This window comes from Chaetomium fimeti (assembly GCF_033439085.1).
Source record: "Chaetomium fimeti strain CBS 168.71 chromosome Unknown B0H64scaffold_4, whole genome shotgun sequence".
NCBI classification, from domain to species: Eukaryota; Fungi; Ascomycota; class Sordariomycetes; order Sordariales; family Chaetomiaceae; genus Chaetomium; species Chaetomium fimeti.
In genome coordinates this window covers 3,496,392-3,510,495 of record NW_026944332.1, presented here as the reverse complement: position 1 = coordinate 3,510,495, position 14,104 = coordinate 3,496,392, and the positions used below count along the sequence as shown (strand labels likewise).

At 57.3% G+C, this 14,104-nt stretch overlaps 5 protein-coding genes across 5 annotated transcripts; 3 read left to right on the top strand and 2 right to left on the bottom strand.

Moving 5' to 3' along the window:
- Positions 1 to 109: 109 nt before the first annotated feature.
- B0H64DRAFT_165500 (PINIT domain-containing protein) lies at positions 110 to 2,452 on the bottom strand. The gene is made up of 6 exons (XM_062798676.1): positions 2,191 to 2,452; positions 1,584 to 2,012; positions 1,213 to 1,523; positions 1,034 to 1,133; positions 760 to 985; positions 110 to 711 (listed from the first exon to the last, which is right to left on the bottom strand). Exons 1-6 carry the CDS (start codon positions 2,336 to 2,338, stop codon positions 324 to 326), a joined length of 1,602 nt encoding a protein of 533 aa, XP_062659731.1. The 5' UTR covers positions 2,339 to 2,452; the 3' UTR covers positions 110 to 323.
- Positions 2,453 to 2,916: 464 nt separating this feature from the next.
- Positions 2,917 to 4,016, top strand: B0H64DRAFT_397673 (uncharacterized protein). Its single transcript, XM_062803891.1, has 3 exons — positions 2,917 to 3,273; positions 3,335 to 3,376; positions 3,428 to 4,016. Exons 1-3 carry the CDS (start codon positions 3,111 to 3,113, stop codon positions 3,556 to 3,558), a joined length of 336 nt encoding a protein of 111 aa, XP_062659730.1. The 5' UTR covers positions 2,917 to 3,110; the 3' UTR covers positions 3,559 to 4,016.
- Positions 4,017 to 4,166: 150 nt separating this feature from the next.
- Positions 4,167 to 7,641, top strand: B0H64DRAFT_475054 (alkaline-phosphatase-like protein). The gene is made up of 9 exons (XM_062808078.1): positions 4,167 to 4,600; positions 4,672 to 4,716; positions 4,768 to 5,059; positions 5,125 to 5,252; positions 5,303 to 5,673; positions 5,723 to 5,931; positions 5,986 to 6,269; positions 6,318 to 6,784; positions 6,884 to 7,641. The coding sequence occupies exons 1-9, from the start codon at positions 4,380 to 4,382 to the stop codon at positions 7,555 to 7,557; spliced, it is 2,691 nt and encodes an 896-aa protein (XP_062659729.1). The 5' UTR covers positions 4,167 to 4,379; the 3' UTR covers positions 7,558 to 7,641.
- Position 7,642: 1 nt separating this feature from the next.
- On the bottom strand, positions 7,643 to 11,186 carry B0H64DRAFT_360465 (condensin subunit-like protein). Its single transcript, XM_062801705.1, has 2 exons — positions 8,299 to 11,186; positions 7,643 to 8,229 (listed from the first exon to the last, which is right to left on the bottom strand). Exons 1-2 carry the CDS (start codon positions 11,024 to 11,026, stop codon positions 7,793 to 7,795), a joined length of 3,165 nt encoding a protein of 1,054 aa, XP_062659728.1. The 5' UTR covers positions 11,027 to 11,186; the 3' UTR covers positions 7,643 to 7,792.
- Positions 11,187 to 11,387: 201 nt separating this feature from the next.
- Positions 11,388 to 14,104, top strand: B0H64DRAFT_461214 (uncharacterized protein; the record flags this gene model as incomplete). The annotated part of the gene is made up of 2 exons (XM_062807496.1): positions 11,388 to 13,430; positions 13,464 to 14,104. 2 exons carry the CDS (start codon positions 11,388 to 11,390, stop codon positions 13,764 to 13,766), a joined length of 2,346 nt encoding a protein of 781 aa, XP_062659727.1. The 3' UTR covers positions 13,767 to 14,104.

Genomic DNA, 14,104 nt, shown 5'->3' with positions numbered 1-14,104 from the left:
GCCATGAAAAAGGTAAGGCGCTTTAGACCCATGGTATCTAATCCCGCCCTCGGGAATAGCCAGTACGAAAACCTCTTTCCCTCTTAGCTAGATGCCAGTCCCACGAACTCCGTCGACCATTCCTGTTTGCAATTACAAAATATAGACAATCCCCCATCAACGCCTACCGATGCCTAGCCATTCCGCCCAGAAGTGCAAATGCTAAAATATGGCACAACGAAGAGGCCAAGTCTGGGAGAAAAAAAAAAGAAAAAGAACTTCCCGACTCTCTGCCGGCGCAAGAGGTCACCTTAGCGCCGAGGCTTCTTTGGAGCCCCCTGCCGCTAGTAGGGGACGGTGGAATACCCGCTGCCGTGGTTTGACCTCTTCACCGGCCGCGGTGGCTCGTCGTCGTCCGACAGCGTCAGATCGATAATCTCGGGAGCCGGCCGCTTTTTGGACGATCTAGGGGCCGCAGAGTTGTCCCGAGATCCGACGCTGGTTGGGGTCGCGAGATGTGGTGTAGAGGCGGCAGCTTGGCTCGGGGCTATTGAGGCCCTCCCTGCCGTCTTGGTGACTTGCGAGACAACGACATCGTCGTCGTCGACGTAGCTAGCCTCATGGTTCGGTGTCTCTTCCTTTTTGGCACCGGGAATAGCCCACTCGCCGTTTGGTTCGATTGTGACTTGTTCGACTTCATCGGTAGTCTTGGCCAGAATCTGCCGGGCGTACCTGTTCTGTTTAGCGGGTACCTCAGTCAAACGATTCGTGGGTACTCACTCGTCGATGGCCAGCTGCTCGAACGGCGCGGGTTTGTTGCAGATGGGGCACAGCCACTGAGGCCCCTGCTCTTGTAGTTGCAAGTATGACGTTGCGTCAAAGCACTGGATATGGTTGCAGCTCACACCTCGGCACGGCAGATTGAGCCTCATGTAGGATAGCGGACACTTGAGGCTTAGATTTTGCGATGTCGCAACCACGTCGGGGTCGCTGGCCTTTTTCGTGACTGTGATACGTTAGTGTAGGCCAGACCGGCACAGGGCAGAATACTTACTCTCAGCAACAACTGACTCCTTTCGGATTTTCTTCTGGATCTGAGAGACGAGCGTATCGATGGGGACAGATTTACAGACGATCAAGGCCAGGTAAAACTTCTGTACGAATGGTTAACAGACCATCTCAGCAGCCCCTCCCAAACCGTACCTCTGAGACCTTATGAGACGCTGCGCCTACCTTCTGAGTCAGGGCGTAGGTGAGCTCAACGTTATTGGTGTAACTGGCAGGCCTCAGACGCAGCGAGTCGGTGATGTCAACTGGTCTAGTAGACCCAGGTTTGTTCTTCAGACCCCGCAGATTTGCCTTGATGTCGCCACCATTCACCTTCAATTCGCACTGATACGGAAAGGAAATCTCCTGAACGCCGATGTTGCCGGCGGTACACAAGACCATGACGCGCATGGTCCGATCTGTTAGGCAGAGCTGCAGAGCAGGATGGTCCTGGACCTTGATGGAGACGCGCTCCGAGTTGCGGTGCGCCGCCATCACTGAATCTAGTTAGCCAGCGTATTAGCGGCGCGGAGAAAGCGGGATAACCCCGAACACACCTTCCAGCGTCTTGACGTCGCCGACCTGGTACTTTAGCTCGTAGAACGGGCTTGACTTGTAGGCGATGGCCGGCGCAACTAACCCGGCATTCGGCCGCAGTCGAGCGGCTGCCCCGGTTGGCGGGTTTTGGTACCCGACCGAGGGGGGATTTTGCGATCTCAACCCGTTGAGCGCACCATAGCTTGGCTGGTTGTATGAACCCATGGCATAGTTGGGAGGTGTCTGCGGTCGGGAGCTCTGGTAGTACGATGGTTGTGGTATTGGCTGTGACCGGAGCGATACTTGCGACACTTGTGATTGCGGTTGGGGTTGCGACTGCGACTGCGAGACAAGTGACGGGGTCACATAAATGGGTGCCCGATTTACTATGCTCTCACGAATTTCATGGAGTCGTTCCCAGTCCCGAGCATCACTGCACGAGTTGATTTCTGATCGATGATTGTGAGCCATGGCCGAATAAACAGTGTGAAGCGTGACATTGAATGTGAGCTGTGACGAGATGGGTGATAGTAGAGAACTTGAAACAATAAGAAGGGTAAAAAAAAGTAGGCAAAGCCCATAAGCGGTGTTGCGGACTGTTCAAAATGCCAAAGAAATTCCACTCACGCTGAATGATGCGTCTCTGGAGCTCGCTTTTGTTTCCCGTCTTGGGGATGCCATTCACGGCGCAAATAGACTGAAGGATGGCCTTTGAGATGGCAGGCACCTGGATGGTTCGGACGAGGCTTTGAACCTCGGCAGATTTGTCGTCCATGACCTCGAATTGGTACTAGCAAAGATTTAAAATGTATCGCCCTGTGATGGAGATGACTGGCCGGGTATAATGATGTTATGGTGAGCAGGAAGGAGCGACAAGGCTAGAGCTCCAAAGGTGGGTGGCTGCCCGATGAAGCCCTCGGAGCTGCAATTGCAGCGCTTCTTTTCCTTCGAGTTTCGTGGTTTCTAGAGCTGCATGTGGCCTCGGAAGTCGAGATAAATAAACCTCATGTATAGCAGAGTGGATACCGTATGCTTGGTCGCAAGCGAGCACGGTGGGAAGCCTTGTCAGTCCTCTCCCGACATCGACTCTTCACCCATAGCTCGAGTCTGTCGTCAACACAAATGGGCGGTGTTTTATGGCAGAAAACGCCCTGTCCCAAAAGAGTCAACGGCTGCCTTGGCCCAGAGACTCTGCGGCTGTCCACCAGGGGGCGGTTGAATTAATATGGGGCAGGTACTGGATACCGAGCCTTGGCGGAAGAGGTGCGGGCTTGCCAATTTCACCCGCAATTCATGCGCGAAGAAAAACGATTCTGGTTCACAAGCGGGACCCACTCAAAGTACCTTGACTTCAAATTCAGCTCTGGTTTGCGCCTGGCCTGGTTCAGATCGAAATTTTCGAACCACCCGCTCATGCTTGTATCCGTGTTAATTTCACCCACCACCACTCAACTCATTCCCACCAAGCCACCTCGGGTTGACAAACTCCCTGTCACTCAAACTCAAATTAAACCACATCCCACAGGACGTCATAAGGCAAAAACAAAATGGCGAAAAGTTCAAGGTCAAGCGTCATCAAGACAAACAACCGGCGGCTCAAGAAGAATGTATTCGGCCCAATCGAGTCCGCACGTGCAGAGCGCCTCTCTGCGAAGCTGTTGGCCCTTGCCGCCGAGTCCAAGCCAGAGAAAGATGTGGACATGAACGAAGGTATGTTGACCCCTTGAAGAACTAAAGTACGTGCCGAATCGATGCTGATGGAGACTCGCAGAGCCTGTGGAGGAGACCAAGGACGCCGCTGCCAAGGAGGACAGTAAGTTCATGCAGTAGATGACGCTGAGATATCGTTATTGACCTTTTGCAGCTGCTATGGAGGTTGAAGGTGCTAAGCCGGCGGGCAAGAAGCCGAATAGCAAGAGGAAAGTGGAGAAGCGGAGGGGCAAGAAGTCGTCGATTGTCTTTCCCATGAGGGGACCCAAGCGGAACAAGAAATGAGGGGTGATGGGTTTGAAGTCGGATTGTCTTGGTGCGAGAGCATCTCATCGGACCCGACTTCTCTTCCCTCGGGCCGAGCCCTTGCGATTAGTTGATGTCGACCCCGTCATAGTCGAGAAGGATCGGCGAGGCCAAACGTTGCCGAGAAGAGGGAGGGGAAGAGGGAGGTTTTGTTCTTGCTTTCGGCGATTTTCCATTTTGCGGATTCACACCCGCTGCATTGGGTCAGGAGTCAGGAGTTGGGAAACAAAACATCAGCTCCGCGGCGGAGCGGCCATCATGACCAGCAACGTCAGGGCGTCGTAGGACCGATTAGCTCGAGCGGCTTGGTTTTGGGATACATACGAGGAAGGAAAAGCACCATGTATCAGACCACCTTCTCGGCGTATCCGGTCCATAAATTGCGCGCGGGTCCGTCAGTTTCGATGATATTCACATGCCATTTGGCGGTCTCTCTGCTCGTGGAGTTCCCATTCTGATACCACATGTACCAAGTACTGTGTAATTACGTATCGATACGATAACGCTCGGCTGCCACCGGCCCACCAGCCCATATCTGCGGGGCCGCCTCAGGTCCTCTCTTGGCTCGAATCCTCCATCTCTCGTCCAATCACCAACCATTCTCGTCGAGGCCAAGCTCTCAGGGTGCCTGGGGGGGTTGAACGAGAACGAGAACACCACGCTCAGAAATCGCGTTTTCTTTTTCGAGGGGAAGACATATTTCGGGAACTTGCGCATGCGTTAACCATGGACTCTGGCTCCAATTGAACCTTTTTCTCCAGTTAATACCCCACCATTTACGCCGACTCCCTCCCGTGGAGATGACGGCGCACAGTCGTCGCGATGGGACTTTGAGCTCCGTGTTTCTGCTTGCGGCCAACATCCTAATACCGGCCGCTATTTTCGTATTTGCGACAGGCTTCTTCCCGTACAAGCCACTGCTTTCTGGTCTGGCAACCTACGATGCCGTGACCGAGTATGGCGACCCTCCGGCCGCCCCGTTCGACAGGCTCGTATTCATGGTGATCGATGCCTTGCGAAGGTACCGTAGACACATCCAACGCGCTGTCGTCGTAGACATACATGAACTGATCAATCGACTGGCTGCAATAGTGATTTTGTCTATGCCGAAAACAGCGGCTTCGAATTCACACAATCGTAGGCCGAGCCCTTCCCATCAACTCGGGCCGCGCAAGCTGACGGGCCCAGACTCATTCGCGATGGCGCCGCACTCCCCTTCACCGCGCATGCCACCTCCCCGACCGTCACGATGCCGCGTCTCAAAGCGATAACTACCGGCTCGATCCCCTCCTTCCTCGATGTCGTACTCAACCTCGACGAGGGAGACGAGAGCTCCAGCTTGGCGTCGCAGGATACGTGGCTGGCGCAAATGAAGGCCAAGGGCACGGGGAAGTTGGTTATGTACGGGGACGACACCTGGTTGAAGCTGTTTCCGGGAACCTTTGATCGTGCCGACGGGACCACAAGCTTCTTCGTTTCGGTGAGCACAGCGCATTCAGGGTCGAGAAGAATAGGGAGGGGCTGGTCAAGAGCTGACGAGAGTAGGACTTTACCGAGGTGGACAACAACGTAACTCGGCATATCGCTGGGGAGCTCAAGAATGACGACTGGAATACAATGGTTCTGCATTATCTAGGACTGGATCACATCGGCCACAAGGGTGGGCCACGAAGGTACAACCACCTCCAGCATGCGCGCGGACGACCGCTAACCAACTATCCAGTCCTCATATGGTTGTCAAGCAGCGGGAAATGGATGGAATCGTTCGTCAAATCTACACAGCTATCGAGTCACAGGACCATCTTCACTCGACCCTGTTCGTGGTCTGCGGCGACCACGGCATGAACGACGCCGGCAACCACGGCGCATCATCCCCCGGGGAGACCTCCCCGGCCTTGGTGTTCATGTCCCCAAAGCTGAAGGCGCTGGAAAGCAACCTGAAGTCGCCTATGCCGGAAGATGAGAGCTTTCAATATTATAGCACCGTCGAGCAGTCAGATGTCGCCCCGACGCTTGCTGCTTTGCTCGGCTTCCCGGTGCCCAAAAACAATCTGGGCGCGCTCATCCCTCACTTTTTACCCTTCTGGGCCAACAGTAAGCGCGTGCTTTCGACAGTGATAGGGTTGTGCTGACACCCATCCAGAGAAGGACCAGGTTCAACTGCTGATGCGTAATGCTCGCCAAATTCGTGACATTGTCCTGGCAGTGTTTGGCCCGCAGATTTTCGAGTCAAACCCGGATGCGAACGCTGCTACTGAGTCAAACATCGACTATCGGGAGTTAGCGCTCGGCTGGGAGGATCTGGCTAATAGCTATAGCAGCGGCGGGGGTGATATACCTTCTATTGAAAAGGTAGGTCTCAAGGTACAGCAGATCTAGAAGTACATCCCGCTGACAAGTTTCCAGTGGCTTCAGCACGCACAGGGGGTCCTCAGCAGCATGGCCAGCAATTATGATACATCAAGGCTCTTCCTGGGGCAAGCTGCTGCCGGTGCAGCTCTGGTCGCTGCCATCATTGCCGCAGTGTGGTGTGCCAGGGACAAACTTGTTTCCTTCATCCCTCTTTCCGGTATTGTTCTCGCCTACGGGGTCATGATGTTCGCAAGCAGCTATGTCGAGGAAGAGCACCACTTCTGGTACTGGGCGACGACGGCCTGGTTTGCCTATCTCGGTGTCAGGGGGCTCAAACGGTAGGTCTCTCGTCACTCCCCGCCCGAACTCCTACTCACTCGTCGCAGGGGTAACGCCTCCGCCGCGCGTCAAATCCTCACCACTACAGCCCTGCTCCTTACTACGCGCATCATTAGGAGCTGGAACCAGACCGGCCAAAAGTTCGCCGGTGAGCCAGATATTGTCAAAACCTACCTCAACACCAACCCGGCCCTACTCTGGTGCCTCATCGGTGTCACCTATCTCTGGGCGCACCAGAGCCTGATCTACGGCCTCAGCGGGCTACCCATGTGGTTCAGTTTCACAACCGCAACCGGCCTCGTCCTCGCAGCCTTCACCTTCAAGGTTGCCTTCACCCTCGAAGACGCCCCAGAACTGGTCACGGACTTCGCCCGCTACATACTAAAGCTCCACCTCACCCACAGCGCCACCCTCATCACCCGCGCCCGCGCCGTCTTCATCGGCCTGGCCCTGCTCACAGCTATAACCGTCCTCTCCATGCTCGCCCGCCGCCGCATCTCCCTCAACCAAAGCGGTAAGCCCCCCGCCTCCTTCCCCTCCACACCCTCCCCCCCTTCTCACCTCCCCCCCCCCCAAACTAACCCCCAAACTAACCCCCTCCTCAAACAAACAGGCACATCAACCCTCCTAACCCTCTACACCCTCCTCGCCCTAACCCAATCCCGCCCGCAAAACATCCCCCTCTACCTGCTGCACAACCTCCAACACCTCCTCCTCTCCTCCGCCACCTCCCTCGGCACGTCCCTCACCCCGACCGAGATCACCACCTCCGTCCTGCTGCTGCAGCACGCCGCCTTCTTCGCCGCCGGCGGCGCCAACTCGGTCGCGTCCGTCGACCTGTCGAGCGCGTATAACGGCGTGGCTGCGTATAGCGTCGAGGCGGTGGCCGTGCTGACCTTTGTGGGGAACTGGGCGGGGGCGGTGTGGTGGGCCGTGGCGGGGTGTGTGATGCTGGTGGGGTGGAGGGAGAGAAATGGTGGTACTAATGGTGGTGGTACTAATGGTGGTGGTACTAATGGTGGTGGGAATGGTGGGAATGGTGGTGGCGGAAGGGAGAAGGGGAAGGGGTTGTGGAAGGCGCATGTTGCTGTGTTGACGGTGTTCGTGGCGGGGAGCGTGGTGGCTGTCATGGCTGCGTGCTCGGCGCTGAGGACGCATTTGTTTGTGTGGACGGTGTTCTCGCCCAAGTATTTGTACTGTATTGCTTGGAGTCTGGGGCAGCATTTGGTGGTGAATGTGCTGGTTGGCGGAGTGGTGTATTGGTTGGGGGTTAGAGAAGGGAAGTAGGGTGTTGGTAATACACAGTAGAGATAGATAGATGTGCGGTGTGCATGTACATGAGGATGCTGAAGAGTGGCATAGGTTATAGAGATTTAAAGCGTGGCATCATCGTGTTCATGTATTGACTTGTCTCATACCCAGACGGAACCTGACAAAAACCCGGATATCCTCCGTAATGAAATGCAACAAAACCCAACCGACCACCCACCCACCCAAACCTACATCATCACCTGGCATGTCATCACAACTCCTCTTCCTCAGACAAAAGCTCATCAACCAGACTTTGCTCTCTCGACCTGTGCACCACCGTCCCAGCATCAGACTCCTCCTCCTCCTTAATCTGCACTTCATGCTGCACCACCGTCCTCTCCTCCGACGGGGTCGGCCGCGTACTCGTGCCTGGCGCATCGAACCCGACCGAACTGGCGCGGCTCACGCTGCGGCGGTACTTGCCGCCCGCAGCACCGGCCGCCTCGACAGCAGCGTCGAGGGTGTTGACAATCTTGCCGAGGCTGACGTGGATCTTGTACAGGGCGTTCCGGCTGGCGGTGTCGGACAGCAGCTGGTTGTCGACGGCCTCGCAGATGACGGCGTAGACTTCGCGGGACTTGGACTCGGACGAGGCGGGTGAGACGTACAGCTTGCCGAGGAGGGCCGAGATGATTTTCTTTTCTTCTTCTGTTGTGCGGTGAAAGTGGTTAGCATTGCGGGACAAAAGCGAAGAGTGTTGTTTGCGGGAAGACTTACTCGGCACGTTGCCGCTTAGCCGCTCGATAATATCATTCGCAAACTCTAGATGCACATCCGCGTTGACATGCTTTTTCTCCGCCTCGCCCAGCCCGCCGGCACCGCTCGCGGGGGAGAAGCACTTCCTCGGGTCAGTCCAATCGACCAGGCATGCGCCGATAGTGGTCAGTGAGACCATCTCGTCCTCAATGTCCGCGTCGTCGTCATCGAAGCCCTCGCGCACGTTGTACAGCGTATGCAGGGCGTCCAGCGCGACGCAGCGCATCAGATCCTGGTTCTCAGCGCGCGAGTAGCAGAAGACGGGCAGGAAGTAGTTGAGCGCCTGGCGCACGCTCTGGTTGCCGGCAGACGCGGGCTCGAAGTAGGCGATCACCAGCGTCTTGAGCAGCTCGGCGGATACGTCGTGGTCGTTGACCACGCGGCCGAGGAGCAGCTTTGACGCGGCCACAGTCGCGGCGGCCTGGACCTCGGGGTGTTTTGCGCCCGACCGAAGGGCCTTGATGTAGACCTTGAGCAGGGTCGGGTTGGACGAGAGGAGCTGGGCGCCATGCACGTTGAGGATGTCGGTAAGGATGTGCAGGGCGGTGATCTGCAGTTCTGTGTGGCCCTTGCTGAAGAAGTGCATGAAGAGGGTGAGGTTCTCCTCGGCGAGGGAGCGGTCGAGGAGGGAGCACAGTCCGAGACAGACAAGGCCGCGCTCGCGGACGGGTGCCTCGTGGCTGCGGACGGCGGGGACGACGAGGTTGTTGAGCATGGCCACGAGATGGTCGTTTTGCTGCAGATCACCGGTCACGTTGGAGAGCATGCACTGCACGATGTGCAGGCACTTCATGTTGATCATGATCTCCTTGATCGCCTTCTTGGCCGCTTCTTCCTCGGAGAGTTCGGGAGTCCTACTCTTGCCGCTCTTAGTGGGAGTAGTGTCACCGCTAACCTCGGATCTAGCCGAGTGGAAGCTCTCGTCGTCGTTCTCCGGCACGTCGTCGTCGACAATGGTGTCGTGGACGTCGGCGACAGCCTCAAGAACAATGCTGCAGAACTCCTTCTCGCCGGCTGCGTCAGGGGCGCAGATATCCCGCAGCGCAGAGACCGTGAGTTTGGTCACGTCATCTGGCAGCTCCGGGATAGATAGCGTTTGCCGTAGGAGGGAGAACATCTTGCGTCGGCCAACCTCGTCCGAATAGTCGAGAGTGAGGGCGATGTAGAGCAGTTGTTCTACTATGAACTCCTGCTCTGCCGTGTCCTCTTCCTCTTCCTCGTCCTCAACCTCTTGCTCCTCCGCCCTCTGGATGGCGTCAACCAACACCTTGATGTACCGCTCAAGGTAGAAGGCCACCTTGGTGACCTCGGGCAGCTTCTCTTCGATCAAAGATTCAAATTTGCCGTTGCCCTCATTCCGGCAAAAGTCGTTGAAGGTTCGGACCACGAACACGGACTCAGCGCTCAGCGTCTCGAAGAAGTTATCATCGAAGAACATGGCTTCCCTGTAATCCGGGCGACCATCCCAGAAGCCCCTCATGGCTTCCAGGCCCACGCCGTTCTCGCCGCCAGAGTTCACCACGTCGATTCGCTCCAGAAGCTCGAGTAGGGCGTCGAGGTTGGGCGGCGAAACCTCAGACGGTTGCCCACTTTCGGCGGGAGGTGGTGTCCCCGCGCAGTCCTCAATCCACCGCTCGCGGAAGAGACGACCGGCGGCCTTGCGCACGTTCTCGTCTCTGTCACGCAAGCCCCATCTCAAGAGCTTCTCTCTCATCGAAAGCGAAAGATGGCGGAAGTCCCCCAGTGCTGGCAGTAGCCGCGAGTACACAGAACGGCGCGTAGCCGCGTCTTGGTCCCTCGCCCTCTCCAGCAGAAATGGGAGTGTTGCAGGCAGAATAGGCAGGTTGACCAGCAATGACCTCCTCACGTCGGCACTGGGGTCATTCTGCAACACCTCCAACAGCCTTTCCAGCAGCCCGCTAGCACCATTGTCATCGCTGTCATCTGAATCCGCCTCCGCCTCCATCTCATTCCCCGCGAGCCGACCTAGGCCCAGAACAGCCTGTGCGCGGACCATGGCCTCCTTATCCCGAATTCTCTTCAGCAGCCCCGCGCGTAGCTTCTGGAACAAATCATCGTCGATCGCATCCAGCGAGTTGATGATGTGCGAGATCAGCTGGGTCGAGCGGTAGCGCACAAACTTGTCCTTGGCGGCGAGCAGCGGCAGGACCATCTCCATAAGGTGGGTCGTCAGGCGCGTGCCGGGGGTCTCGGGCATGGTGCTAGCATCCTCGTCGAGCTCGCCGACGGCCTCGTTGTCCTTGTCGATGGCGTGGCGCAGGAACAGGCCGATGAACCGGACCGTCCTCTCGCCCACCCCTTCGCTCTTCTTGATGGGCATGACGCGCAGCACGCAGCGCACGAACTCGGCGTTGAAGTCGTCCTCCTCGAAGTCCGAGGCCGTGGCGGCGGCGGCGGTGGTTGTCTTTTTGACCGACGTCGGCTCGTAGCAGCATGCTTCTTGGATTTTGCGCAGCGTCACGGCCAGCTTGCGGTGGGTGGCTGTTGTCCGCTGGGCCTCGCGGAATACGTTGGCGACCTGGGCGCGCAGCGCATTGTCGGGAGTCTCGTCGGGGACATCGGTGTTTACTGCTGATGAGGCGCGGGATGCTGTCGATGCGCGTGTTCCTGATGATTTCGAGGCGGCGCCTGTCGAGGACCGAGTCGACCTCGTCGACGCTCTCGGCATGGCGGCGGCTGTATCTTTGGTTTGGCTTGAGTTAGTGAATTCGCGCGCCGAGCCGCATTTGCGTATGACGTCGAAAGAGGGGTGTCGAGATCGAGGTTGTCTTGGTCTTGGTATTAGGTCTTGACGTGGGATGGAGGGTTCGGGTGTTGTTTGTTTACTGGCTTTCTTCCCGATCTGGCTAGTGCCTTTAGATTTTGGGGGGTGAGGAGGGGTCGATTTTTGGCACAAGTCGCGCCCCACATCCTGCACGATAACCGCTTATCGGTCTCGTCCCCTGTATTTTTTTTCTACAATTGCGCAGGAGCTTAGGCCAATTTTGCACATCGCATCTGGCATTGCAAACGAACAGACCACTTCGACCATGGGCAAGACTGACAAAAAGCGCCAGCGCGAGGTTGAGGAGGTGTCGGCCGGGGCAGAGGAAGCCGCCGCGCCGACCCCAAACCCTCCGTCAAAGAAAGCACGGGTCGAGTCGAATCGGCAACTCTTTGTTCGATCGCTGCCGCCGAATGCCACGAGCGAGTCCCTGACCGAGTTCTTCTCGCAACACTACCCCGTCAAGCACGCCACGGTTGTGGTCGACCCGAAAACCAAGTTCTCGCGAGGTTACGGCTTCGTGTCGTTCGCCGATCCCGACGATGCGGCCGAGGCCAAGGACAAGCTCAAGAATGAGCTATTCAGCGGGCGCCGGTTGAAGCTCGATATCGCCCAATCACGGCACCGCGATCCTACCAAGTCGGGTTCCGATGCCATGTCAAAGGCTGTTGAGGTGAAGCGGAAGCGCCAGGCCGATCTGGAAGATGCACGGAAGGCGCCCAAGCTCATTATTCGAAACTTGCCTTGGAGTATCAAGACGTCGGACCAGTTGGCAAAACTGTTCCAGAGCTTCGGCAAGGTCAAGTTCTCGGATCTTCCAAACCACAAGGGCAAGTTGTCCGGTTTCGGTTTCGTCACGCTTCGCGGGCGGAAGAACGCCGAGAAGGCAATTGAGTCTATCAATGGCAAGGAGGTTGATGGACGAACGCTGGCTGTGGACTGGGCCGTGGACAAGCAGACCTGGGAGCAACAAAAGGGCGATGTAGAGGAGGACGAGGAAAAGGCCAAGAGTCCCAAGGCCAAAAAGTCAAAGAAGGCGAAGAAGGAAGCGGAGGAGGAAGAGGAGGATGACCCGAACATGACTCAGGAAGATCGGGATCTCGTGAATTTCTTCAAGAACTACGGCGACAACCTAGAGGAGGAAGAGGAGGATGAGGACGAAAACGAAGAGAAAGAGGGTGACGAGGAGGAGGGGAGCGAGGGAGAAGAGGATGAGGATCTCGATGACGAGATTGACGAGGACGACGAGTTTGAAGATATCGACGAGGATGAGGAGGAGGAGGAGAAACCCAAGAAACCCCTGACGAATAATGACACAACTCTCTTCATCCGGAACCTACCATATTCGACAACCGACGAGACGCTCAAGGCACACTTCACAACATTCGGCCCGGTGAGATACGCCAGAGTGGTAATGGACCGCGCCACGGACCGGCCGGCGGGCACAGGTTTCGTGTGCTTCTTCAACGAGGACGATTTCAAGACCTGCCTGAAGGGTGCGCCCCGCCACCAGCCCATCGCTACGCTAGCCAAACACTCGGTGCTTCAAGATGAGGCAGCCGACCCGGAAGGCAAATACACACTCGACGGCCGCATTCTACAAGTTGCCCAAGCCGTCTCCAAGGACGAGGCGACCCGGCTAGCGGACGAAGGCGTAGGCAAGCGCAAGGAGAAGGACAAGCGGCGCCTGTTCCTCCTCTCGGAAGGCTCCATCTCGGCAAGCTCACCCCTCTTCAACCAATTCACCCCCGCCGAGATCAAGATGCGCGAGGCCAGCGCCAAGCAGCGCAAGAAGATGATCGAGTCCAACCCCAGCCTGCACCTCAGCCTGACGCGCATGGCGATCCGCAACCTGCCGCACAACCTCGACTCCAAGGGCCTCAAGGCGCTCGCGCGCGAGGCCGTCGTCGGGTTCGCCAAGGACGTCAAGGAGGGCCGGCGGCTGCCCATCTCCAGGGAGGAGAACTCGCGCGGCGGCGACGAGGACCGCGAGGCGGAGCGCCGCCGCAAGGAGAAAGGCAAGGGCGTGGTGCGGCAGGCCAAGATTGTGTTTGAGACGACCCAGGGCTCCAAGGTCGACGAGAAGACGGGCGGCGGCAAGTCCAGGGGCTACGGCTTCATCGAGTACTCGTCCCACCGCTGGGCGCTCATGGGCCTGCGCTACCTAAATGGTCATGCCATGAAGAACGAGGCCGGCAAGACGCAGCGGCTGATTGTGGAGTTTGCGATTGAGAACGCGAATGTCGTGCAGCGGAGGCGGCAGCAGGAGGAGAAGAGCAGGCTGCCTAGGGAGGAGAGGCCTGCTGGGGTTGGGGGTGGTGCTGGTGCTGGTGGGAGGGAGAGGGGTGGTGATTGGGGGAAGGGGAAGACGTGGAACAAGGGGAGGGACGGGAAGGACGGGAAGTTTAGCAGGGACGGAAAACCCGGCCGGGACGGCAGGTCCGGCAGAGATGGCAAGTTGTTTGGCAGGGACGGCAAGTTTGGCAAGGGCGGGAAGAAGGGAGCGGCCGAGGCGAAGAGCGAGGCGCCGCCTACCAAGGAGGGCAAGACGAAGGCGGATGAGAAGCTCTCCATGAGGACAAAGATCATTGTACGGAAGCGGATGATGCGGAAGAAGAAGGTGACTATGCGGGCGGGTAAGTAATAGGGGGGTCTACCCTGCCTCGCGCAGCTCCGCGGATAACTAGGAGTACTCGGAGTACAATTAGCGGTCATCTTGTAACGTAGTGTTGTTGGATTCTTGGAGTTGCTCAACCGGATTTGCTCAACCGGCTGGAGCTGCTTGGCCCGTTCACGTGCTGCTTCTCCAAGCTTCGCTCCTGGCGATCAACGTGTAGATCAGTCAAAGGCCGGAAAAGACACAACGAAATCCGAATGCAACATGCATCTTCCTGTGGTGCCGTTGCCATGGGACCCACATACACGTCACTGCTACTTTATGCTCACTAAAGTCGACTCATTGACTTCCACGGAGCCGGGCTA

Excerpts from the sequence above, each read along its gene's own strand:
- B0H64DRAFT_165500 (XM_062798676.1), bottom strand. The coding sequence starts at position 2,338 with ATGGACGACAAATCTGCCGAGGTTCAAAGCCTCGTCCGAACCATCCAG. Across the intron at positions 2,013-2,190 it reads CCAGAGACGCATCATTCAGC|AAATCAACTCGTGCAGTGAT; the intron begins GTGAGTGGAATT and ends ATCATCGATCAG. Across the intron at positions 1,524-1,583 it reads CGACGTCAAGACGCTGGAAG|TGATGGCGGCGCACCGCAAC; the intron begins GTGTGTTCGGGG and ends AACTAGATTCAG.
- B0H64DRAFT_397673 (XM_062803891.1), top strand. The coding sequence starts at position 3,111 with ATGGCGAAAAGTTCAAGGTCAAGCGTCATCAAGACAAACAACCGGCGG. Across the intron at positions 3,274-3,334 it reads AGATGTGGACATGAACGAAG|AGCCTGTGGAGGAGACCAAG; the intron begins GTATGTTGACCC and ends GGAGACTCGCAG. Across the intron at positions 3,377-3,427 it reads CGCCGCTGCCAAGGAGGACA|CTGCTATGGAGGTTGAAGGT; the intron begins GTAAGTTCATGC and ends GACCTTTTGCAG.
- B0H64DRAFT_475054 (XM_062808078.1), top strand. The coding sequence starts at position 4,380 with ATGACGGCGCACAGTCGTCGCGATGGGACTTTGAGCTCCGTGTTTCTG. Across the intron at positions 5,060-5,124 it reads CCACAAGCTTCTTCGTTTCG|GACTTTACCGAGGTGGACAA; the intron begins GTGAGCACAGCG and ends TGACGAGAGTAG. Across the intron at positions 6,785-6,883 it reads CATCTCCCTCAACCAAAGCG|GCACATCAACCCTCCTAACC; the intron begins GTAAGCCCCCCG and ends TCAAACAAACAG.
- B0H64DRAFT_360465 (XM_062801705.1), bottom strand. The coding sequence starts at position 11,026 with ATGCCGAGAGCGTCGACGAGGTCGACTCGGTCCTCGACAGGCGCCGCC. Across the intron at positions 8,230-8,298 it reads GCTAAGCGGCAACGTGCCGA|AAGAAGAAAAGAAAATCATC; the intron begins GTAAGTCTTCCC and ends ACCGCACAACAG.